Consider the following 26,126-nt stretch of genomic DNA (forward strand, 5'->3'; position numbering starts at 1 on the left):
AATATTTCAAAAATTTTCTTTTGCTTCAAAACAAAAATAGTAGTTTTAAAAATTTTATATTGAAATTGTTTTAGACTCCTTTTTGTCTCGAACCAAATAGTCCCCAGGAGCATCTTTATTGAAATTATGATTACATAATTCCCGAACAAAGGTCGATAGGAATACAACGACTGCGGTGGCCGCGGGCTTTTATTTCTTGAATCGAACCTGTTCTTTTCCTGCTCTTTACGTTTTCAAAGATTCGATTCTTCGTGGAAGGCGATTGCTTCGCTCCGTCTCCACTCCTTTTCTCCTTCACTTGCTACCATCTTATTCCCACCCAGCGCTATTCTTTCTTTCTTAGAATTTGGAATCTCACAATGATTCATTTGAGATTTCGATCATGGAGGTAACGAATCTGGAATCGGTTCAGCTCATTTCCCTCTGACTGAAGTTATTAGGAAAGACGGTTAGAGAAGAACATAATAGGGATCAAGAACAATGTTCGAGAGTTTTGTGCATATTGAGAAGAGCTACCAGTACGGATCGACGGAAGCTGCGGCCGCGGCGCTATCAAGAGACCCGAAACCGCGGCTTCGGTGGACGCCGGACCTGCATGACCGCTTCGTCGACGCCGTCTCCAAGCTTGGCGGACCTGATAGTAAGTCCTACCGACTTCACTCTCTCTTTCGCTGTTTCTAATTACTTCGTTGCTGTGTCATCGGATGAGGGTCCTGCATAAAGCTCACTCTGCTTCGGCAAGTAGCGGACCAGAGCAATCGGGATCAAAATATTTGGCTTTTTGATGAAAACAAGATACGATCAGTGCATCGTTTGTTCATTTTCCTGTTAAAAATAGATCAGGAGTTTGATTTTTTTTTTGTTCGTTAATTGGTAACTGCAGACAATATGCCAAACAAGTTGACATAGGCAATGGAGACTATTCTCCTTTTCTAATATATGCGCGAAATGGTAGGAAATCGAGACCTTTTCTCCATAAGTTCAGATTCATGCTCTAGCATTATTAGATCCATTGGAATGAACATGACTGTTTTCCTTTTCTGTTTTTGTTTGTTAGTGCAGGGGTATATCCAAATTCATCCAGCTTAGTTTAATTAAGTCTTAAAAAAACCCTGAATTAGATTCAACAAGTCACTGATTGTGAACGTTTTGCAACTCATAACTCTCCAAGCTAGAATTCACCTAAAGGCTCTTGAACCACCTAGGTTCGAAATGACATAAATTGAGCACAAGCTAGACCTTAGTCAATCCACAATAAAGAACACAACGATAGATTCACAAAATCGCTTATCGTCAAGGCTATTCATCTAAAGAACTCGACTGCCCACTCTAATTATTTGCTAGCTGACTAACAACTCTTGCTAGAAGTATTCCGTCTCCCTCGATGTGAATCTTTCCTGAAGTTCCTACTTAACATATAAACATAAGTTAAACTTACCTGCCACACAATTAATTATATTGAGGTGATGTATTTTATATGTCATACAACGCATAACCAATTCTATATCATCAACCTTAGGATTTTGCCTATTAATATGGGGTGGTTGGTTGAGTGCAAGTATGATAATACGATGCTTTTGGCCCAAGTTATGTCTGTTTTAAATCTCTCTAAGCATCTCTCTACTCTATGGGCTTGATTTGTATCTGTAGTAGTGTCTAACTTCTTTTATGGACAATATTAAATCCAACATCCACTGAGATGCGGTGAGTGTACAAATGCCTTGGACAAAGAACCATGTCATGGACCATCCCACAGAGAGGGAAAAGTCACGTCCTTATTAAGCAAGTGACACAATGACTATGGCACCTCTAAGCAATTGCATCACATGGAAGATCATTTGAGGATGAGTATTCAAAGGATCTTTGAGCTCTCTCCCAAGTTACTCTTACATAGCACTAAACTGACGCCTCTCCCATCCGCTGTCACTATCTTAGCCCTAGACATGTTGCCTCGAATTTATCTCATGTTGAGCCATACCTTCTAGAGAAGGGTATCATAGAGTCTTGTCCACCCATCGTTCAACAAAGCATTAGGCCTAGCCTACAGATGTCCTTTTTTGTGTAGATTGTGTAGGGCAATTGTTGTTTTATTTCAAGATATCTGTTTTGAATTCCTATTGAGACAAGTTAGACTTAGTCGACCACATTGTTCACTTTGAGTAGACCAAATTTCTTAACCCAAGTAGTGATGTAGTGAAGTGTAGACTCCTCTTCAACACCTTCAAGGAAGCACCACTGCGATGGTTCTCTCATTTTCATTTGAGATGCATTACCTTCTAATAAGTCTGGAGTCAATTTTAGCAAACCACAACAGGAAATCCTCAAAAAACAAGTCGAAAATAGCAGAATTAGGAGGAATAGTGGCTGATTTTTATTAATAACACAACAAGAAACAAAATATACAAGCGATCTACAATTAGAGGTATAGATTGGCTCTCCCAAACAACCTAGTCGCCGCTAAAAAGCCCTCACATAAGAAAAACTACAGAAAACTATCATAAACTTAAGACATGCTTGCCTCAAAATAAATCTTAGACTCCTCCTTAAATAAGCTCTCAAATTACCTCCAAAACGGATTTGTTTCCTTATTAGTTTTCCTCTTTAATTTAAATTCAATTATGAAATCTTTCCACCTTAAATTCATTAAGAAAATCTTCCTAATTTATCCTCAATTTAATACCTCAACATAATGAATTAATTCTTTAGTGGGCCCTACAAGGGGGGCCAAAATCTCCGCCTTGGATCTTGCTTGGTCCACCCATCTCTTTTCTGTCTCCTCTTCTAGTGTATCAATACTCCCCTCCTCGAATTACACTTTGTCCTTAAGGTGGAAGGATGAAAATTGTTTCTTGATCATCTAACAGGGTTCCTATGTAGCTTCATATTCAAGTAAATCCTTCCATCGAACAAGGACCTCCTTTGCTCCTGTCATCCCTTGCCATGCTCCCTTGATCTCCATAGGTTCCAAAATCACTTCCATGTCCTCAGTTAAAGTTGCCGATAGCAAGGAAGAGGGTGTGTGAACTTCGATAGTGTGCTTCAGTTGTGATATATGGAATACTTGATGGATGACTGAGGCTGCTGGTAACCCTAGACGATAGGCTACTACCCCAATACGCTTCATCACCTCATAGGGTCCGAAATATCACGGGGATAACTTCTCATTCCTCCTTTTTGCTAGTGTCTTTTGCCTATATGGTCTTAGTTTTACATAAACTTTATCCCTGGGCTCGAACTGTACTTCTTGTCTGTGTTTATCTGCCTTCTTTTTCATAAGTTATTAAGCCCTCAACAGATGCCCTTTGAGTTTTGCTAATATTCTGCCCCTCTTCTCTAAGTATTAATCTACACTAGATATTGGTGTAGTGCTCTGCCCGTAGTGTATTAGATGGAGTGGGTCTCTTCTATAATGGATCCTGAAGGGAGTCATATGGGTGGCAGTGTGGAAGGATGCATTGTACCAATACTTTACCCATGACAATCATTTGGCCCATAATTTTATTGTGTAAGATATGAAACAAGGCAAGTATGTCTCCACACCCCTATTGACTACTTCTGGTAGTAACCGGTGAGCCCTAAGAATCCCCGCAGCTCTGTCAAATTCTTAGGAAGAGGCCAGTCCACCATGACCTGAATCTTGGATTGATTAGCTGACACCCCCTCTCTGGACACCACATGCTCTAAATACTCTATCTGCCCAAATGTGCACTTTTTCTAGTTGGAAAATAACATATGCTCCCTCAAGGTCTTCGTTACTGTTTTGAAGTGCTCCAAATGTTTTGCTTTGTCTTGCTGTATATCAAAATGTCATAAAAAAATTCCAAGACAAACATTCAGAGATGTGGCTAGAACACTCAGTTTATAAGTGACAGGAAGGTGGCTGGGGCATTGGTGAGGCCAAAAGACATCACTAGGAACTTGTAGTGTCCTTCATGTGTCTTGAAGGCTGTCTTGCGAATATTTGTTATATTCATTCTGATTTGATGGTATCCCAACTTCAAATCTATTTTGGAGAAGAACATAGCTCCAAATAACTCATATAAGAGCTCGTCTATCACGGGAATGAAAACTTATCTAGCACTGTTTCCTTGTTTAGAGCCATGTAATCTACACAGAATCTTTAACTGCCATCATTCTTTTTCACCAATAGTACTGGGCTAGAGAAAGGATGCACACTAGGTCTGATGATACCTTCTTCCATTATCTCCCTGATTAGTCTCTCTATCTCATCTTTCTATATTTAGGGGTAACATTGTGTTCTGACGTTGATGGGAGAAGTCTCTTCTTTCAAGTTGATGGCATGCTCATGCTCTCGAGGCGGTGGTTACCCAACTGGTGGCTGAAATACATCCTGATATTGTTACAGAGTCTGCTGGGCCTCCACTGGAATTTTTCCTCCACTTGAATTTTCCTTGTCTTCTGTTCCTAGACCCCTTCTATGCTTTGCAACTCTACCTAGTAGCCTCGACCTGCATCCTGGATTGTCCCGAGCATGATTTTTAAGAATACCATGGTCTTTCATAAGCCATCATCCCCTTTAAGCACTAATTTTTTCCCCTCCACTTGTATCTCCATTGTTAATGATTTCTAGTTTACCTTCATATCCCCCATGGTTTGTAGACACTAAATCCCCATAATCACATTCGTACTTCGCAAGTCCAGGGGAAGGAAGCCTCCACCACCTGAATGCCCTGCAAGGTTAGCACCACCCTTTACATATCCCCCTGCTCCTCTCTATCTTATCTGTTCCTAGCATCACCCCACATCCTTCAGTCTTCACTAACTTTAACCTCAATTGGTCCACCACCCAATTTGAGATTAAGTTGTGAGTAGCTCCACTATATATCCACCAAAATTATCACGGATTGCTCTCCAATTTTCCCCCTTACTTTCCTAGTGTGATTTGGGGTAAATCCCACCACAGAGTTCAAGAACACCTACGCCATATCTAAATGCAATTGTTCTATCTCCTCCAAGAAATCCTCCTGCTCGTCCCCGCTCTCTTCTTCCCCTTCGCAAACCATCAAGGCCTGAAGGGCTCGACTCTTACACCTATGCCTGAGAGTAAATCTTCCATCGCACCCAAAATATAGCCCTTTCACTCGCCTATTTGGCACTTCTGCTTCTATGAGGGGCTTGAAATTGCTTCTAGGACGAACTCCAGGGCTCATCTCCTTAGGTACTTCCCTATGAAATAACACTGTTTGGGTCCTTGGTGCCAAGGTCATAGAGGTGTTCTTGTAAGCTATTTTAATGTGGTGCTTCGGATGGTCTTCTCTCTTTGATGTTTCTCCACCCTTTATGCTAGCTCTATTGTATCTCTCAACCCTCTAGGCCTCAACACCCTGAGCTCAGCTCGGATGCCTTCCTTAAGGCCCTTCATAAAATTCCCTTCCGACTCTTCCTCATAAATTCCCCTCAGCCTACCTGAAAGCAGCTCGAACTTCTACCGATACTCCATGCCAATCCCCTCTTGAGTCAAGGTATATAACTACTCGTGGAGGTCCCCTTCTCGAATGGCTCTGAAATATTCCAATAAACAATCCTTAATTTTCCCCAGGAATAGATTGGATACCTAGCTTCTCTCTACTGAAACCAAGCTAGAGCTTTTCCTTATAAACATAGTTCTGCAGCCATGAGCTTTCCCCCTTTCGTTAGACCATTGATGAAAAAGTAATGCTCCACACGGTACACCCAATCCTTAGCATCTTCTCCTTCAATGACTGACATCTTTAGCTTCCTTGATTTCGCATCCATCCTCCAATGATTTCTCCCTCCGTTGGTTCCACACGTGTAGTGGTGGTGCAATTCTCTCTCTTGTTCCCTTGGTGAACTTGGACCCCATGGTTTGGCCCAACCATGGCTTCTTCCTGTTCATCTTTCTTCCTGCCCAGGTGGTCTCCAAAAGGGGTAGGTCTCCTCTCTTCTCGCTGCCCTTTCTTCTGGATACCCTGACGAACCTCCCCTTGGGTTTCACTGAGGTGGTTCTTGAGAAAAAACGCTCACCACTTCATCATCCTCCCCCATAACTTTCTTTCCCTTCCAATCAACCCTAGGAGTAGATGGCAAAGCCTTTGATTGCATCTCAATCAACTTCTTTATCATGTCTTCCATTCTCTTGAATTGATTCTCCATTTGGTTTTATATGGATGATAGTCTCCCTTCCACTATTGTGAACCTCCCTTGTATCCCTGAATATTTTTCCTCCATCTCGGTCTTGAATTGTTCTATCTCTCCTTCCTAAGACACCATCTTCTTTGCCGCCATTTACGGATCCAGGTTCCAAAAAAAAAAAAAAAAAGAAAACGACGACGATAGTCTTTCAAACTGCAAAAAATCAGTCAACAAGTAGGAGATATGCATCAGAATTCAGCCAGAACTTAAGATCTTTGTCCAGAACACAGTTCTGATATCAATTTGATATGTCTTTTTGTTAATTTCAGCAAAATACAACTGGAAATCCACATAAAACAAGCTGAAAACAACATATTTAGAGGGAATAGTGGCTGATTTTTATTAATAACACAACAAGAAACGAAAGATACAAGCAATCTACAATTAGAGAGGTAGATCGGCTCTCCCAAACAACCTAGTTGTCACTAGGAAGTCCTCACAAAAGAAAAAACTACATAAAACTATCGCAAACTCAAGACATGCATGCCCCAAAATATATCCTAGACCCCTCCTAAAATTAGCTCTCAAATTGCTTCCAAAACAGATTTTGTTTCCTTACTAATTTCCCTCTTTAATTTAAATTCAATTAGGAAATCTTTCCCTCTTAAATTCAATTAGGAAATCTTTCCTAATTTATCCTCTCTTTAATTCCTCTCATAACATAATGAATTAATTCTTTAGTGGGCCCCATAAGGGGGGCTGAAATTTCCCCCTTGGATCTTGCCTAATTTGCCCCTCCCTTTTTCGTCTCCCCTGCTGCTGTATCACTTCTTCGCCAACTTCAAGTGATAATTCATCACTCAGTTTGTTAGTGCTCAAAGGCCATTGAAGAATTCTCCTGTCTGTTGAACATGAGATATGATTTTGATAAGTCACTATGTTGCTTTATAACTCATTTTTAGTGTGAGATTGTGGGCTTTTAGGATTTGGAGCTTATTATTGCCCAGACATTCACACAGGGCCTTTGAAAGGTTTTTTTTATTATACCCTCATATTATAGTAATAAAAAATGTTGGTTGAGTTCCATTAGTTGGACAAAAATCACATTAACATCGAGGCCGTGCAACTATAACTTCATCCAAGCTGCAACATGATTGATCTGCAAGGGACTCTCGATGATACCCTTGAGAGCAATAAGTCACACAACAACTGTGATAAGTTGCCCTAAAAGTTGCACCCTTGTCATCGCTAGCGACAACACAGATGCTTCTATCTCAAGAGGTGAGAGAGGGGCCAACTGATTTGCTAACTTATGAAAAGGGAATCTTTTTTGCAAATAAGGCACCCAACATACACGTCACTCTAAGTGTTATTGGACGAGATTATAGAAACCATTCATGTTAAGGAGTATTACTGATCTCTGCTAATGTATGTCACATTGAATTCCGGAGATCCATTGAAGTATTGCACCTTTCACAAAGACCATGAGCATAACCTAAAAGATTAATGTCGTCTCTATAGTTTAATCGAGGAACTAATCCAAACTTGCAAGCTCAAAGATTGCATCATTGTTGACCCTAGGCGACATGATAATAAGGCTCCTATGGAAGAGAAATTTAATGAGCCTATCGTAGCACAGGCCATCACATCGTAAGGATTGCGCTAGCTATTTTTAGAGCTGCTACGGTTAAGGTGTTGAAGCAGAAAAGCCTTAAGTACATTGGCTATAAGATAGGTGCATGTTGTCTCTATTTCAAGCTATTCTTCATGAATTTTAATAAGCTTCGCCAATGTCGGTCGACCAACAATTGCAAATCTCTACAACGACATAATCATTATCACAACGTTAATTGTCAACTGTCAGATTAGAAGCATTCTAATTGGCATAAGGATTTTTGCTAATATTTTTTGTTAGATGCACATAGATCCTGTGAGATTGTTGTCCATTGTTGGGCCCCTTTAACATTTTTTTTATGAGTGCAAAAAGGCTGAGGGCTTGTTCATGTTGTTAGTAACCTGGGGGAATGGTAACCATTGACTTTGTCAAAGTCAATGCCATAGCTAATTACAATGGCTTATTTGGTTGTCCATTGCTAAACACTTTGAGGGTGGTTGTCTTAGTATATCACGTGGCAGTTAAATTTCCTACATGAGATTGGACTCTTATGGACTTGGGGTGTTTGATGCAATATTAGGCATTCTATTTGAAAATACTTAGAAATATTCAGAATAATGTGCTACAACTCGACATCTAGAGTGGATTTGGGCTTGAGACCTTCGAAATGAAAGAAGAAGTCTGATAGGAAACACTAGTAGATCTCAAGAATTTCCTAGCAATCTTTGGAAAATAGTAAAAATTCTCCACAACAATAGATAATTTGTATTATTAAATGAAATGATAACGAAAAATACCAAGATATAATTGGTGCCCATTCATTAACAAGTCCATTAATGAGATTAAAGCCAAATTCAAATTTCAAATTTGAATTTCCTCTCATTTCAAGTTTTGGGAAGTTAATTAAGCCACAATTAAATATGAAATTAAAGAAATTTCAGATTTAATTCAATTACTTACTTAAACTTGGGCCCCACCTTCATAGCTCCTTAATTTCTCTTCCTCTCCACATATGGCCGGCCCCCTTTATTGGCCTTCTCTCTCCTCCAAATGACATAATTACACCAATAAATCAGCCCAATTTCCTCCCATTGCCGCCCCCATCAATCCCCCGTTGGAATTATTTTGAATTCATCAACTTAATTCCCTTCCCCCCTCTTCCAAAACTGAAATTATTTCAGATTTCAGGTTTGTTTTCTTGGGAGCCTTTCTCTAAGCAATCATATCAAGCACTCAAGGCAATTCCCTTCCTCTTACAACCCGCCACCTTTTCCCTCTCGCTTCCCAACGTTTTTGCATCCATCCCTCCATGCAAGATGCATGGCGGATCCGGAACTAGAATGGGGACTTGTGTTCGACGCTCACGGCAACCTCGACATCCAACAATCGCCGTTCTTCGACGCGAGATTTGATTTCGACGACGATACCGTTGGAGCCTACTTGGATCGGATCCTACCGACCCTCATACACGTCATCGACAAACAACGTCCAGACTCCAAGTAGATCATTGACGGCCGCCCACCCGCTCCTCCAAATCCGGATTCTTCCCCGGCGACGAGTCCTTTCGGGATCATTTGTCTACTAGTGGCATCGCTAAGTCTACTTACGATTCTCCTCCGCTAGCCACCAGTTTCAAAACGAGTGAAGGACTTCAAGGTGAATGATCTAAATATTAAAATTGGGGCTTTGTTATTCTTAGCTATTGCATTACTTAAATTCTTGATGTTATTTTGAAAAGCTCCTCTAATCTCTACATGTAATTTATTGCCATTACTTAATCTATCAACGTCTAATTCTTAAACTCAACTTGAGCAAACAAAGAGTTTTGGTAGCAAGGTAAAAGTCATTACTTCTATTAATTTCTCAAGTGCAATTCTTATTTCACCGCATGTTGTTTCACATCACTTGGTCAACTTTATAAAAGGTTTTTGCTATTCTTTCCCTCCATTTTCTCCTCTAGACCATTCATCTTGATGCTCTTGGATGATAATATGGTTGTACAATCCTTGAAGCCCTTCACTACAAATAAGGTCCATAAGATGCTTAGGTTACACTTAACCCTTGGCTCATGGGGGAGGTCCATGAAGGATATTACCCTTCCAAAGGAATTCTGCCTCAAGTTTGCAAAAATCAGTTTGTAGAAGTTCAAAATCTTCGTGACTTCAAGGAAGAATGGAATCATAACTCGATCCTAAATTGGTCATTGTAGAAGTGAAGCAAGAAGCTCTATATTCTTCACTTTAATTTAAAAATTAAATTTCCATTCTTCCTTTACAAATTTCTCAGGGTAATTGATTGCTGAAGTTCATCTTTAGACAAGAGATATACGCAAAGAGTAAGGAAGAGGAAGGTAGTAGAAAGGAAGCTAGAGATATATAAAGTGTAGAGAGATACAATGCCAAATGCTGGTTCTATTTTTAAGTGCTAAGACATAAAAACCATAAACTATCATGTCATATCAGTGCATTTAATTCACTAAATTTTCGTTGTGACTAATGATATGACAATGAAATCCTTGAAAAAATTTATCAGAATGTCCAAACGATGTACATTGATAACCACCTTTGATTTGGTCAAACCCATTCTCTTAGCAATAAAAAGCTTGAATTTATATCAAAAGCTTAACTTCATAATGCATGGTTGACTTCATGATAGCTAATTTAATTATGAAGGGCGGCAACTCTCATGTTTAACCACAAATATACAAGGTCAAATTGACAAAATAGATAACAATGAGAAGTAAGATCTATACTTATTTGAAGGTACACAAAAAAAAATTTCTTTTTTGTTTTATAGATTTCAATTACATCAAGTCAAAAGAAAAGATATTACAAAAGCATAATACTTGAACTGACATTCTTTTTCCGAAGTGCTTGCCTCATTATTAGAAGGTACACAAAAAAAATTCAAAATGAAAAGCAGAGGAGGTGCCTATAATATCAATTCTGATGCCCATGTTTTGTAGGATGAATTGAATCTTCAAATCATGGAGAGATAGCAAAGGTACTCCAAATGTGCATTAGATGATGGATCAAATGCAATCTCCTGAGAAAGATCTCCTCCTTATATTAGTTGGTGAAGAAAGAACTTGGCGCCTATTACAAATTGGCTCATATTGGAAGTCTCAGAAATGAAGACCACTAAGTTCTTATGTTCGTCGACCTCTTAGTGATTAGCTTGGGTGTCAAATAACTTGGATAGGTGACTTATGCCATGCCATTTCAACAAGGCCATTTCAACCTTGTCTCTATTTGGTTGAGGCGATCATTATCGATTTGTCTCTCGACCCGCTCACATTTGCTTTCTCAATCTCAATTATGACTTCTAGAGTTGTTGTCGCCTTCTTTAAAGATTCAATCTACGTGAGCATCTCTTGGAATCTACCCTCAAGGATCATCATATTTGGTTGTTTGAAGAAACTCTGCTAGAGATGGAGTTTCCTTGAAATCCATAGGCTTCTTGGTAGGAGATTCAGACTCATTATTGGAAGCCTCCACATCCTTGATAGCCTTAGGGTTTATTTCCTCACTGTGGTCCTCCTTGGTAATGGCATCAGTATCAATGCCTTCCCATTAAATATTTTTGATAATTTTGACTTCTTTTGTAGTTCTCTTCAGCAATAGTGGAAAGATTAGCACCAACGAAAGATCAGCACTAACAAAAAGATCATCACCCTTCTTGAACTAGACTTCCTCATCCCCAATATATTTTCTAGACTTAATTTTCTCATAAGTCTTCACTTCAACATTAGTAAATCTTTCCTTATCACATCCATATCGCTAATAATCTTTCATTCTATTATGAAAATCCCATAGATTTATTTATTATCGCTCCTCTCACAATTTCATGAGATGCGCAACTTTGGAGTACTCACTCCCCCATTTACTTGAAGTCAACCAATATTGGTAGAATCTCTTTCTCAGATTTCTTTGAGAGGTTCAAGATTAATTTATTCACATATGAGAAGATGACTCTAATGTGTTGAAAAAAACTTTGGGTTTGTCAATAGGTTGAAATGTGGATTGTCAAAAAACCTATTTATTTGAATATGAGGAGACGACTCTGGAGTGTTGAATCTTTCCACCTTATTCTTTAGCCAGAGGAACAACATTCTTACTATGTATTACTAGCATCCTTTTGGACCCTTAATAAAAGTATCCGTTGTTCTCTCAATTATGATTTTTTCAGCACTAGAGGCTTATTCTATAATTTGCCTTGCTTAATTAAAGGCCTAACTCGTCTCAAGCTTCTATTTTCTTCATTTTTACCTTCTTCAAGGGAGGCATCTCTGCTAATAATGACCTCTCCACATATAGGGAAGATTTGTATTTGATCATCCCTCTAAATTTTTTTAGTAGCTCATCAATGATAACTAGGCCTGAAACATGTTTGAATGTTCTCATGAAGATAAGCTTTGAAGGAATTCTAGGTTAAAAGCATTATGATTATAGCTCTAATAGTAAAGTTCTAAAATAGAATAGCAAACCTCAACGTTGTAAGTATCAATGCATACGTGTTCAATGCATGCAAAAAAATTATGCATTCAACTATGTCGATGCTCTATATGGAAACATCCTTATAACCTGAGTAACCCAGGCTTAATAGGGTTTGTCATTATTGCTATTCTTGCATCTTTCTCGACTTTTGAGAAGGGATAAGAGAATCAAGGAATTGACCTACACACATATCACTTGGGTCAAATTAATTAAGTATTTTGAAGATCTAAATTGGGCTTAAGAAATTGTTGATTGAGAATTGGCTTGAATCGCCTACTTTTAGGAACTGACCAAGCTTAAAGTTGCTTAACGCCTCTAGTCACCCAAAATTGTAATTTAGATATGTTACTCAAGGACTAACTCAACCCTAAGTATAAAGCTATTGAATTCTCGTGAGGGACATATAAAGTCACCCTTTAATTGAGTTTATTTTCTAAAAAAAACTCAATAACTTGCCCAAAGTACTAACCAGCCAACTAGAAGTTCTGGTCGGAAGAATTCACCACGACACTCACCTTCAATTTGAAACTCTACCGTAGTTACCTTGACTACAATCTAACTTTATGACAAACTGGCTCCATATACTGCTAGTTATATTGGGTTTAATATGTACATTCTTTATGTGATTGTACTATGCATCCAATTTTATAATGTTGATCTTAATCTTCACTTATAAATAAAAGGGTCCCTGGTTGAGTATAGATGAAGAAAATCTAATAGGAGAAAACCATATGAAATCTCACTAGAATTCTCTATAAAATCTCTCTTTTTGAATATTTCTCTATAGCTCATATCAAATTGCCCTTCTCTATTCAAAGGGGTCCGACTGGGTTCATGGTAATTTAATTCTTTAAGATACTTGTGGAGACTTAGTTTCTCTCTCTTCTTTTTGTTCTTTGGGCTTGATTCTTTTCTCTAGCAGAGTCTTAGTATCTTTTCACAAATAACTTTAGATCCAACATAATAATTTGTTAACTAGTCATTGATCATGTATATAAAAATTTCTTCCACTGAGTACGTAGCCTAGTGGTATTTCCCTTTACAAAGTGAAGGGCTGAGATTTGATTCCTTTTATATTCTATTAGCGGTTTAAATAGGAACACATAAAATTTATATTATCTTGTGTTCTAGAGTGATTTAGGTTCTTAAAACTTTTAAATTTCATCTAGTTCGCACCAGGCTACACTTGACTTGGAATACTAATAATATGGGTCTAAACAAATTTTTTTTTTAACTTTAGATTAAGCTTTGTATTTTTCTTTTTGAACTAAAAAGAAATATTAATCTAAGGTCTTCAGAGGTGTCTTTCATTTATTTTTTAGACTTAATATTTTTCAAGTACTTACTAGTTCTGTTTAGATTAAATATTTAATTTTCTATTCTCGCATTTCCCATCTCAATCTGTTTATTATATGCTAGCATCTAGTAACTGAAAAATTATGTCTAATAATTATCAGACAAATGTCAAATTTTCTTAATTAATTTTTTATTTAACAATATGGATATTATCAAACATAAAATAATAAACAAATATTTGAAAGTAATAATCGGATGTTTCCTTACAATAAATTGATTGAGGAGCTACCTTCACTGTGAGCTCCCGCCGCCGTGTCCGATCAAAATGTCGTGGTTTCCGATCCAGTGGAGAGGGGCGACGCCGGAGGGGAAGAGGTAGGTCGGCTTCGGGCAAGAGGAGGAAGAAGGGGGCTCGGCCGGCTCTGTTCGTGGAAGCAGAGGGAAGGAGATCGGGGAGCTCGGCTTCGGACTGGATGGAGGAGCTCAGGTAAGAAGCTCTCTCTTTCTCCCTCTCTCTGCTTGGGGTCGACACACGAGGTCGGAGATGGAGGCTGTGTAAAGGACGGAGCTCGGTCGGCTCTCTGGACGGGATCGGACGGAGCAGTGGACTTCGGGAGGAGAAGCCGAGATCGGGAGCAAGGGAATCGGAGGAGAGGAATTCTCGTGTGAGCAGCGACCGTGAATGGAAGAAGAGAAGGCGTCGATCGTGTTTTATAGGCGCGAATGGGATCATTGTGCGAGGCAGCTCGAAGCGGCGCCGATTTCAGCTGGATTTCGGGGATGCCTTCGACGGATACGAGGTACGGAGCGGGATTTGCGGAAGCGACTCTGCCAGCGGGATTCTTGGATCCGATAGGTTCCTGGTATGATTTTGAGTCCTCATTTTTCTTCTTTGGGTATAACACTAAGGTCAACATGAGGCATCATCATTATAACCGCTGTGCGGATATTTAGTTTCAGTACCTTCATAAAATTCCCCTCCAGTACAGTCTCTGGAAGCTGATCCAATCGACTGGTAATGTACTCAATTTGCTTACAGTACTCCACTACTGTCCCCTCCTGCACCAAAGCGAAGAACTGCTCATAGAAGTCCCCTCCCTTGTTGGTTTAGAAACATTCCAACAAGCAGTCCTTAAACTCCCTCCAGGTCCGTATCAGTCGCCTCATATCCCTCTACTGATACCATACTAAGGCTTTCCCTTCCAAGCACATCCCATCTATCATCAGTATCTCCCCCCTCTGTCAACCTGTTGATGGTAAAGTACCTTTCCGCTTTGTATATTCACCCATGGGCATCATCTCCCTCAAAAATAGGCATCTTCAGCTTCCTCATCCTGAGATTGCCTCGTTCCCTCTGTCCCCTTCATAATTTCCCATTCACTGAGGAGGTGGTTCCCCCCAAGTGTCCCAATCGTCCATTATATATTCATACCCAATCCTTTCATCAAATTCTCACATTCTCCTTTTAAATTTAGCCCTCCTTTGGTCATAATTATCCATTTCCCTTCAAATTCAGCACCCTTCCACTCATGTCCAACCCCCTCACGCCTCCCCACATACTCTCTACCCGGCTCTTCCCTAGGAATAGGCTCTAGGGGAGGTATTCTCTTTTCTCTCTTTTGAGTCTCCACCTCCTAATCTTCCCTTTGCCTTATTCGATTAGAATTTTTCCCGCTTCCTTGGTTGTCGGAGGCTTCCCCTCACCTCTGACGATGTTGTTTTAGATTGGCCCTTGAGCAACTTCTTCAACATCTCCCCAAGGCTGGAAAAATTTTCATCCATCTTCTTGTGGATGACTAAAATTGATTTTGACATCTGAAAGTTGAGTATGAAGATATGAAATTTTAGTTTTCAATTGTCCGATCTCCCCTTCCAACACTTCTACGTTTCATCTTGCCATGGGAACCTGGATTTAGGCTCCAATAGCAAAGAGTAACAAGTTTGATGAGAATTCTGGCCTCTAATCGGCAAAAACAACAAGATCAAATACAGAACGCAACAAAATTAGCAAAATTCAGTGAGGAAGACTTCTATTTCAGCCCAAGAAATTGCTTTGATACCAATTTGATAGGAAACACTTGTGGATCTCAAGAATTTCCTAGCAATCTTTAAAAAACAGCAAGAATTCTCCAAAAAATCCACCAAAAACTTGGAAAACAGTAGATAATTTGTTTTATTTGATGAAATGGAAATGAAAAACATCATGATACAATTGATCCTTTATTCGAGAGGATCTATCTCTCCTAAATCTGTAGATGTCGCTAGAGCTCAAAAACCTAAGAGATCTCAAATTTCAGCCAAATTCAAGATGTCATAACCCTAGGAAAACAAACTACTTATGCATACAATCCAAAAGGAAATATCTAAACAATTCGTGCATTCAAATTTCCCTCCTAACTCCCTTAAAAACTTTTCGTAAACAGCTCGATTGGCCTGGGTGGTGCGATTGGCACATACAGGAGGCGGAGAAGTTTCGCCTATGTTAGCATGAGCCGATCCCATATGGACCGGTTGGACTGGTCTAACAAAGTCCCAAGCATAGACAATAATCTGACTCAATATTTGAATCAATGCCTCTTTTGATCTAATGTATTGAGAATAACTTTATTCTATTAGCGGTTTAAATAGGAACACAAAGTTTATATTATCTTGTGTTCTAGAGTGATTTAGGTTCTTAAAACTTTTAAATTTCATCTAGTTTGGACCAGGCTACACTTGACTTGGAATGCTAGTAATATGGGTTTAAACAATTTTTTTTTTACTTTAGATTATGCTTTGTATTTTTCTTTTTGAATTAAAAAGAAATATTAATCTAAGGTCTTTAGAGATGTCTTCATTTATTTTTTAGACTTAATATTTTTAAGTACTTACTAGTTTTTAGATTAAATATTTAATTTTCTATTCTCTCATTTCCTATCTCAATCTATTTATTATATGCTAGCATCTAGTCACTGAAAAAATATGTCTAATAATTATCAGACAAATGTCAAATTTTCTTAATCAATTTTTTATTTAACAATATATAATTGTTGAAATATTGCATCTGGATATTATCAGACATACAATAATAAACAAATATTTGAAAGTAATAACTAGATGTTTCCTTGCAATAAATGGATTAAGGCAGGATGGCGTTGAGAGGGCGTGAGGGTTGGAACGCATGGTAAGCATGATAGGAAGAAGATAAGGGTATATTTTATAACATAAAATTTTCTTTATAAAACTTGAATGTTGAAATTTGATAAGGCTAAAGAATATTAAAAATTAGTGAAAGGATAATAAATGCAAATCAACTTAAGGACCCTAAATTCATTCCTCTAAATTTAAATTATGTCAAATGCCATCGGAAAAAAAATATCATTATAAGTACTTTAATCTTAACTACTTGAAGTTGATTTTATGAGTCCTTATTTTTTAATCATTCTTGTTGAGTGATCCCTTGGGTGCTAAATCTATTCAACACAAAAATAGGTTGAATAAGTTTTATCAATGTTACTTCAGCTATACCCTTTATCGCTCTAAAACTTTTGACAATAATCTTATTTAGTATGTATTAAATGTATTTTAAATTTTTTATTGTAAATTTCCAAAACATTGAAGCCTATTTTCAGATCCTATTTTCAATAGATGTTATTTCAATAAATTTTTTATTATTATCATTCTTTGATTTATCTTTTTTAAAATTGTCATTTCTGCTATGTTAAACTTAGTTATTAAATACATTTTCTATTATAATTAATTTATTAATTAGTTTTTTAGATTATCATTTCTTCTGTGTCCCAAAGTTTTTGCTATGATGTATTTACAGTTGAAGGTAAACTTGAATTATGAAGGTCAACCTTAGAGTCTAAAGATTTTTGCTTGAGTACATCTAAAACTGAATATATGGAGTATAATTTTAGAAGTAATAGACCTAGTGGGGCGATTGTGACTTTGGGCGATCAAGTCATTAATAAAAGTACACGTTTTAGATATCTTGGATCTATTGTTCCGAGTGATGGTGAAATAGATGGGGATATTATCAGTAGAATTCAAGTTGGATGGTTGAAGTGGAGGAATGCATCGGGCTTATTGTGTGATAGAAAAGTTCCCCTCAAACTTAAGAAAAAATTCTATAAGATGGTGGTGAGACCTGCAATGCTTTATGGTGTAGAATGTTGGCCATTAAAAGAGAAGCATAATACTAAGTTAAGTGTTGCAGACATGATGATGCTCAGGTGGATGAGTGAATTTACCCTTGAGACATGATACAAAATGAGCATATATGTGAAAAGGTTGGAGTAGCTCCAGTGGAAGATAAGATTAGAGAGAGTTGTTTTAGATGGTTTGGTCACATAAAATGACAACCTTCTGATGACACGGTTAGAAAAGTAGAGATGTTAGATTTGACTTATATTAAAAAAGATAAATGTAGACCTAAAAAGACTTGGTTAGAAAATATTAAAAAAGATCTTTCTTCGTTAGATTTAAATGAAAATTTAACTTTTAACAGAACACAATGGAGAAAAAGGATTCATGTAGCCGACCTGAGGTAGTGGGACAAATGCTTGATGATGATGTTGTTGTTGTATTTAGACAATTGCTTGATATTTTGAAAAAAATAAAATAAAGTGACCATCATATCATCATCATCATCATTAGCTTTATGCCAACTATTTAGGGTTGATTTTATGCTATGATGCACATACACGGGCACAACGACACGAAGCAGACACTGGACATGTCAATTATTAAAAATATAGGACACAGTCACGGGTTGGACACGGTATTATCATTTTTATATTTTAAAAAATAGTATATTTAAATTGAATAAGTATAATATTAAAAACAATTTAAAAATAATAAGTCATTTAACTAGAATTTGTGTTTCAGGCATCAATGCTATGCAATAAGTATCGGGCGTTGATGTCAAGAGGGCGTTGGTTGTCGTTATTGAGATGACATTGAGCAAAGATGAGTTGTCAAGTTGTGAGTGTAGAAATTGTTAGCGTTTAGCGTCAATGTCAAGACAGTGTCAAACTTTGATGTTGAGATAGTTTTGAAATATCGGTGTTATAACGACGTAAGATGTCAATGCTAAGATGACATGGAGCATTATTGTGAAACTAAAGTCGTGACTGCCAAAAAGAAATGAAAATGAGAATATTCGATGAATAGATATTGATTGTTGGCAATTGATTTGGTGTTGTGGATAGGAAATAAGAAATTTAGTTTTTATATTTTAAAATCGGAAACGTTTTCGGTGTGTCCGACACGTGTGGGAGGCTTGTAGGTCGCGTGTCGTGTCGGACACTTGCCGCCTCTTTGAGGAGAAGTGTCGGTACATAATAGGTTTATGAAACCTCTTTTTTCTTCTAAAATGATAATATTTAATAGAGAAAATATAAGTTTCATATGATACATTCATCTTGAGCTATGAATTTAAATATCAAGGGATCGCTTTTTAGAGGCCTTGAATAAAAAAATTCATATACTGAGAATTTTATTTTCATGTATCTAATTATTATTCTTATTGTACTTTCTATGGGAAAATATCCGTGCTCATGCATCTTCATGCATAACTTGATGAAATATAATATCGTGTAACTTCTTTAAGCTTAAAATAGGAATAAATAACAATATATATCCAAATATTTCTGAGCATTTTTCTGAATATAAGTTTCCATACCACCACAGAAGCTTTGAGACTAAAATAGTATAACTCGCCAAAAAAAAAAGAACAAAAAAAAAAAAAAAAAAAAAAAAAAAAAAAAAAAGAATGTTAACTTCTCAAAAAGAAATTAAGGGCTCATTGGATTTCTTTTAAATAAAAGCATATTTTAAAAAATAATGATTTTATTTTCACTCATTTTGAATATGAAAATGTAAGTTTTGAGTAAGGGGTATGAAGATTGAAATTTATGTTAGTGTTTAACTCCATCCAATCAAATGATAAACTTAACAAATTTCAGCTTTTTTGAAAACATGATTTCTAACTTCAATCAGCCTAATGAGACCTGAAAGGATAAGAACCCCCTCCACCCCTCCTTTTATTTATTATCCTCCTCTTGCTATAATCACTTTCTTGAATTTAAAAATCTGGAACATATACTTTGTTCAACGCAATTGGGTTCCTAATATCTTGGACTATTGATGATTATCATGTAATCTAATCATAAGTATTTCCAATGGCATGGTAATTTGGCAGAAGCAACACCAAAGTCGGTGTTGAGAGTGATGGGCATGAAGGGATTGACACTTTATCATCTCAAGAGCCATCTGCAGGTTCATCTTCTTCACCGTATTGACCTTATGTTATCCTTTTACTTCTAGTTTTTCATTTATAATTTAACCGTTTCCATCAAGTTCTGTTGCTGACGAGAACTGCCTTTTTGTATTTATCGTGCAGAAATATAGACTTGGAAGGCAAGCCCGCAAAGAGACTGGTCTTGATGGTATCAAAGATGGTAATATTTGTAATCTCTATTGACCTTTCAGCTCTTAAAAATGATACAAAGTATGCCTGGTTTTATTTGGTCTATGAGCAATGGATTTTATAGTAATAATTATCCGCTAGCTTCTTTCCTCAAAAATATTTTTGTTATCCTTCTTTTCTATTTACAGGTAAACCAAGTAAAGCAAGTTTCAACTCTTCTGCATGCAACATTGTTTCTAGCGGGAGCACTGGAGGGTATGTTCCTGTTTTTTTATTTTATTTTATTATGCCTAGGCAATCTTTTTGTCTAGGATTTTTATTGTTATTTTTTTGTTATCTTATTGATACAGTTATCTTTTGGGTGGCACTTAAACCTATATATATATATATACATATATATACATATATGATGTCACGAGGCGGTTGATCTGCAATACTTTATGCATCATTTAGTATTCTAGGAAGTTAATGTGTTAATAGTTTTACTTTTGTCTCAGAGAAATCCAGCTAACCGAGGCACTAAGATATCAGATCGAGGTGCAAAGTAAAATTCATGAACAGCTTGAGGTCCGCAGTATTTCTTTTCTCCTTCATCATTTCCAATCAACTTTTTCATGATTCTCAATATATCAATGGGACTGATTATATGTTTCAGGTGCAAAAGAAGCTCCAGTCAAGAATTGAGGCTCAAGGGAAGTACTTGCAGGCAATATTAGACAAGGCCCAGAAGGGCCTCTCCTTTGACACAAACAACAACAACAAGAACATGGAAGCTGCCAGAGCCCAGCTCAAAGACTTCAACCAAGCACTTTCTGGTTTGATGGACAATGTTAACCAGTTCTGTATTTCTAAGGGTTCTACAGAATTGGATAAAGTGACTGCTAATGTAAGCCTTAACAGTTCTCCAACAAATTCTGCCTTCCGGCTCTATCAAGAAGAGGAGTCTCCTCATAACCTAAAGTTTTCTTCACATAGAGGATCTCTCCTATTGGATTTGAATCTTAAAGGTAACCAGGATTTCTTTAGTGGGAATATAGGTAATGACTTAGATCCGCAAATGCATTTGCAAATAAGGTAACCATTGATCCTGCAGTCCCAGTCTTCTTGAGCTACAAATTTTCCAAAAGTTGCAATTTATGGAAGTTTTTGTTGTGTATAAATACTATTTGAATAAGTTGCTTGGCTTCAGAAGGTTGAAGAAATTTACTCCTGTAAATGTTACAGTTATAAAATTGATGAGCCATGAAATCTCTTGCAGTAAAAGACTATACATTTTGTTCCTCTGATTTTGCTGGAGTTGTTGTTTAATTTCTCTTTTATTCATTCTATTTATTTTCTTCCATATATTTTCATTTAATCAGATCGATACATGAGAAATCCAGGTGTTTTCTTCAATCTGAGGACGAGGAGCAATTTTTCAAGCCAAGTAAAAGACGAGGAATCAGGAACATTAGTGAACTTGCTTTTCGATTGTTTCATGCACTGGTTTGCTCAGCTAAGGCTCTTAGTGGAAGATTATATCAAATTTACTGCATTAGGGCATGGTCTTTTCGAGTATACAGAGGCAATGGAGAGAAATTATTGGGTTTGGACATTGGACACATGTTATCATTATTTACTTCACAGTATCGAGTAATAATGAACACGGTACTTCACACTACCGAGTAGTATTGAGTAGGAGGTGATGTGACGCATTTTCATTGGGCTGACCGGACGTCATCTGCGTGAGTTCGAACCAAAAAAATTTCCCCCTTGTCATATATGGATATTACTCTGCTAAGGCTCTTAGGTGGAATATTAGGTCAATCTGTTCCATACGGGATAGAATTTTTCGATAGACTGACATATGTTTACCATCACACAATGCTCCTCATTACTATATGATAATGTGTTACACAATTATTGAAAGTTTTGAGGTGACTCGAGCTTGGCACTAACATCTTTTGATAAGAATCAATGTGTGAGAAAGAAGAGGGGGGGGGGGGGTGGGGGATGGGGGGGGGGAGGATGGGGGATTCAAAATGAGATGATTTTGTTGGAATGAGAGAACTATTTTGCTTAGATATTATTGTATGAACTTGGTGATAAGTGTGATGGAGGCGATAATTCCAGTATAGCGATGGAGGGATGGAGGTGGATAAGGCCGTTGATGATTGTATGTTGGCTTGGATGAGAAGTAGGTAGAGGCTGTTACTACATGAAACTTGAGGAAGAATGAGCTTACGTGTGGGTGTTGGAAGGAGGCCTATGACGAATAATCAATGGGAAGAGTAACGGTGTGCCACTGTCGTGGTATGTTGAGGGCTAAAAGAGGGGATGTAGTGTTGGAGTCGATGTACCAATCAAATTGGTGTTTGGGAGAAGAAATGACAAGGGCTTTGGCCTATTGAGTTGAGGAAGATGCATGCTATAAGTTGAACCAGTGACAATAGGTGATGGCGGAATGGCCACGCTTGTTGTAGATCTGACATGTGATTGGAAGAGAATTGCCTCTACATCAATTAGAAGATTCTTCTATGGAGGGCAAGAACTGGCCTCATCCGCGAGAGGCTCTATTGTGAGGTGTGTAGAGAGCAGTGTGAATGTTTGCAATAGTTAGTTGTTGACCTTTAAGCTAAATACGCGCAATGTTTCACTTAAAGGGTAAAATGACCTCCGATCGTCAGATGGAGAGCTTCATTGCGATTGGATCTTCGAATTCTCCTTAGAGAGAATCCCTCGCTATCAAATCGGGTGCAAATGGTCAAAATGGACGGTTGATACCCAAAATTGATGTACGGCATTGCCCAAACGACGTTGTGTATATCGGGAGAGCAATGGAGAGATGGAGGCAGACAAGGATGATGAAGATTGTATATTCGCTTGGATGTGAAGTGGGTAGAGGCTGTTATAGAATGGACCATTGAGGAGGAGACGATTTGTCTTCAAATCCTTCGATAACTGAGAGCATCAAAAGAAATTGAGACATTATTATTGGTGGTAAGATTAGAGACCTAGAGAAGATTGTCTGATAGATGTGGAACATGAAAGATGTTAGGAAGAGTGAACCTATGTGTGGGTGTTATAAGTAGTCCTATACTGAATAAGCAATGGGAAGGGTGCCGATGTGCCTTTGTGGCCGATGGTAACATGATCGGTGTCGTGGTATGTTGAGGGTTGAAAGAGGGGATGAAGTGTTGGAGTTTATGTACCAACGAATTGGTGTTTGGGAGAAGCAACAACAAGGGATTTGGCCTGTTGAAAGAAGGAAGATGCATACTATAAGTTGAGTTAGTGCTAGTAGGTGAGGGTAGATGGCCACATTTTTTGTAGATCTAACATGTGAATTGAAGAGAAGTTCCTCTACATCAATTAGAAGATTCTTGTATGTAGGGAAAGAATTGGCCTCATCAGCGAGAGGCTCTATATTGAGCTGTGTAGAGAGCAGTGTGAATGTTTGCAATAGTTAGTTGTTGACCCCTAAGCTAAATACGCGCAATGTGTCACTTAAAGGATAAAGTGACCTCCAATCGCCAGATGGAGAGCGTCATTGCGATTGGAGCATCGAATTCGCCTTAGAGGGAATTCCTCGCGATCAAATCGGGTGCAAATGGTTAAAATGGACGGCTGACACCCAAAATCGACGTGCAACATTGCCCAAACAATGTCCAATCACAAAACGAACTTTGTCGATGCGTTTGAACATTCGAATCACCTAAAATGACTATAAATTTGTTCAATGAAAATCGTGTGAGGAAATCGATGCTTCTACCAAGACGAAAATGCACAGATTTTTAGAAAAAGCACAAAAATTGAGATAAATTTTATGATTTAGCTTCAACTATTTAATAATAATAATAGTAGTTTTTAATTATTATTAATGAAATTAAATTAACCAAAACAAAAATATATAATAAAATGCAGTACCTCGTATCCTATCTTTTTTGTTTTGGAAAATTTGGGGCAAAAGCCCATGTATTAAAAACAGAAATTGTTACAAGTAAGGTAAAATTTGTGAGGTCTAAAACAAAAACCAAACAAATCACCACAAAAAGAGGTCCCAGAGCCCAAAACAAAAAACGGCCAAAGGACCAAAGGACTCAGGCATACAGGTTAACTCCAAAACAGCATCAGAAATACTCAGCAGGTGGAAATGAAAGCAAACAAAAACTCAGCACCCAGGTTGCCACATAGGGCCGTCGTAGGGAACCTACAACCAACGAATCCACCAGGAGCTAACCCGGCTCATCATCGTTCAGCAAAACCTCCCCCGCCAAAATTGGCTAGAAAAAACCATGAAATTTATCTTTAAGCTGATCCCCATTCTTCCACATTTTAGTTTTTGCCAAAACAGAATCTTTAATAACCAGTCCAACAGCATACGGAGATCTCCAGGTATGAGAAAAACACCTGTTATTTCTTTCTCTCCATAAATGATAAATGGTGCAGTTTAAGAGAAGGAAACAAAATTGTTTCTCCAAACAATTGAAGGCAGGCACATTCTCCAGAAAATCAAATGCTTGCAGTAGAGTGGGCCTAAGAAAAAAACTCCCAAAAAGAGGCATTAACTCCGAAATAACAGTGAAAGAAAAATCACAATTGAAAAACAAGTGCCGGTGAGATTCCGGAAAAGCCTTGCAAAACGAGCAAAGAGGATAAATAGACATGCCATTGGCCAATAACACATCCACACATTTTAACCTCCCATGAACCGCCATCCAGGAGTAGCAAGAGAACCGCATAGAATATTTCTTATGCCAAATGAATTTACACCAGTTAACAGAATTCAGATTGGCGTAAAGGATGGTAGTAAATGTAACAGCAGTTTTGCTCATATCGTCCGGGCCGATCGTGGATCGTCCCGGGACAATCAGTTCAAATTTTGTTCCAGAATTGTACAGAAGTTACAGGAAAGTTTTCCTGTAAGGATCGTCCGGGCCGATCTGGGATCGTCCCGGGACGATCAGAGCAATGCACAAGTCAGAGAATAGGGGTTTTTATTGTCCAAGAAAATTAATTATCGTCCTGAGAAATCGTCCCAGGCCGATGGGATTTTGTTCAGATCGTCCAGGACGATCGTGCGATCGGCCGGGCCGATCAGAGTATTATTTAGCTGAAATCAGCTCATTTCGAAGAGAGAGAAAATCAAAATAAAAATATCTAATTTCTGAGGAGAGAGAAGGTCGAGGGCTAAAGTGGAAAAGTTGATTTTTGGGCAACGCCGGGCCGTTTTTGTCCGTCGAGACAGTTCAGAAAATTGGTGTATGCAAGGTAAGGCACATTCCGCCTTTCTCAATTTTTAGAACGGTGAAGTTTGAACGATTGTTCTGTCCGGATTTCGTTTTCGTTAGCAAATTTTGTCCGTATTTTCCGACTGGTTCAGTTTTTATCGCGTAACTTTTGATATGTTTTTGAGGTGCCGAGTGCGCACATTTTGATTATTTTCTGGAGATTTTCGACCGGATAGTTTTGATTTGGCGGCGTTTTCTGTTGACTATAAATTTTCACGATGTCTGTAAATGTTGTGGCAGTAGAATAAAAGTCTTATAATGTTGTTGTGAATGTTCTGTGGTAATTTGGTAAAATTCTGATTTGGTGAATTTTGTGTAAATTCTGTATACTGCCGTTATGACGCCGGATTTTCGTACAATTTCTGAATTTGTCCGGATTTGTTCTGAATTGAATTAATTATTCGTATGCTATTGATAGCCATAAGGGGAAGGTGCTGTAAGCACAAGGGAGCTATAAGGGGAAGTTCTGAGAAGTTCTGTGAAGTTCTGAAATTCTGTATATCTGTTCTGTTCTGGTGCTATGAGCACAATTGGGAGCTATAAGGGGAAGTTCTGGTGCTGTATGCACAAGGGAGCTATAAGGGGAAGTTCTGGTGCTGTATGCACAAGGGAGATATAAGGGGAAGTTCTGAAATCTGGAAGGAAGATCTGTTCTGAAATATTTGTTCTGATTTGATCTGTTCTGATTTGATATGTTCTGAATTGATATGTTCTGATACGATTTTGATATGATTTGATATGATTCTGATATGATTCAGTTTTGTTCTGATTTGATCTGATCTGTATGATTATGTTCTGTTCTGATTTGATCTGATCCGTATGATTTTGTTCTGATTCAATTTCTAGAATTATGATTTCTGTGATTTCTGTTCTGTTCTGATTCGATAGACGATTCTGTTGATATGATTTCTGTACGGATT

At 37.9% G+C, this 26,126-nt stretch overlaps 1 protein-coding gene across 2 annotated transcripts; it reads left to right on the forward strand.

The window, feature by feature from the left end:
- Nucleotides 1–147: 147 nt before the first annotated feature.
- LOC110113905 (myb family transcription factor PHL11) lies at nucleotides 148–21,217 on the forward strand. Of its 2 annotated transcripts, none has more exons than XM_020846623.2 (6): nucleotides 148–640; nucleotides 19,709–19,785; nucleotides 19,910–19,967; nucleotides 20,125–20,191; nucleotides 20,434–20,503; nucleotides 20,601–21,217. In XM_020846623.2, exons 1-6 carry the CDS (start codon nucleotides 481–483, stop codon nucleotides 21,012–21,014), a joined length of 846 nt encoding a protein of 281 aa, XP_020702282.1. In that variant the 5' UTR covers nucleotides 148–480; the 3' UTR covers nucleotides 21,015–21,217. The 2 variants fall into 2 exon arrangements, with proteins under 2 accessions (XP_020702282.1, XP_020702281.1); XM_020846622.2 differs by having other exon boundaries at nucleotides 153–640; nucleotides 20,592–21,217.
- Nucleotides 21,218–26,126: the final 4,909 nt, after the last annotated feature.

Source organism: Dendrobium catenatum, unplaced genomic scaffold (assembly GCF_001605985.2).
Source record: "Dendrobium catenatum unplaced genomic scaffold, ASM160598v2 fragScaff_scaffold_1392, whole genome shotgun sequence".
Lineage (NCBI taxonomy): Eukaryota > Viridiplantae > Streptophyta > Magnoliopsida > Asparagales > Orchidaceae > Dendrobium > Dendrobium catenatum.

Excerpts from the sequence above, each read along its gene's own strand:
- LOC110113905 (XM_020846622.2), top strand. The coding sequence starts at position 481 with ATGTTCGAGAGTTTTGTGCATATTGAGAAGAGCTACCAGTACGGATCG. Across the intron at positions 641-19,708 it reads CAAGCTTGGCGGACCTGATA|AAGCAACACCAAAGTCGGTG; the intron begins GTAAGTCCTACC and ends GTAATTTGGCAG. Across the intron at positions 19,968-20,124 it reads TCTTGATGGTATCAAAGATG|GTAAACCAAGTAAAGCAAGT; the intron begins GTAATATTTGTA and ends TTCTATTTACAG.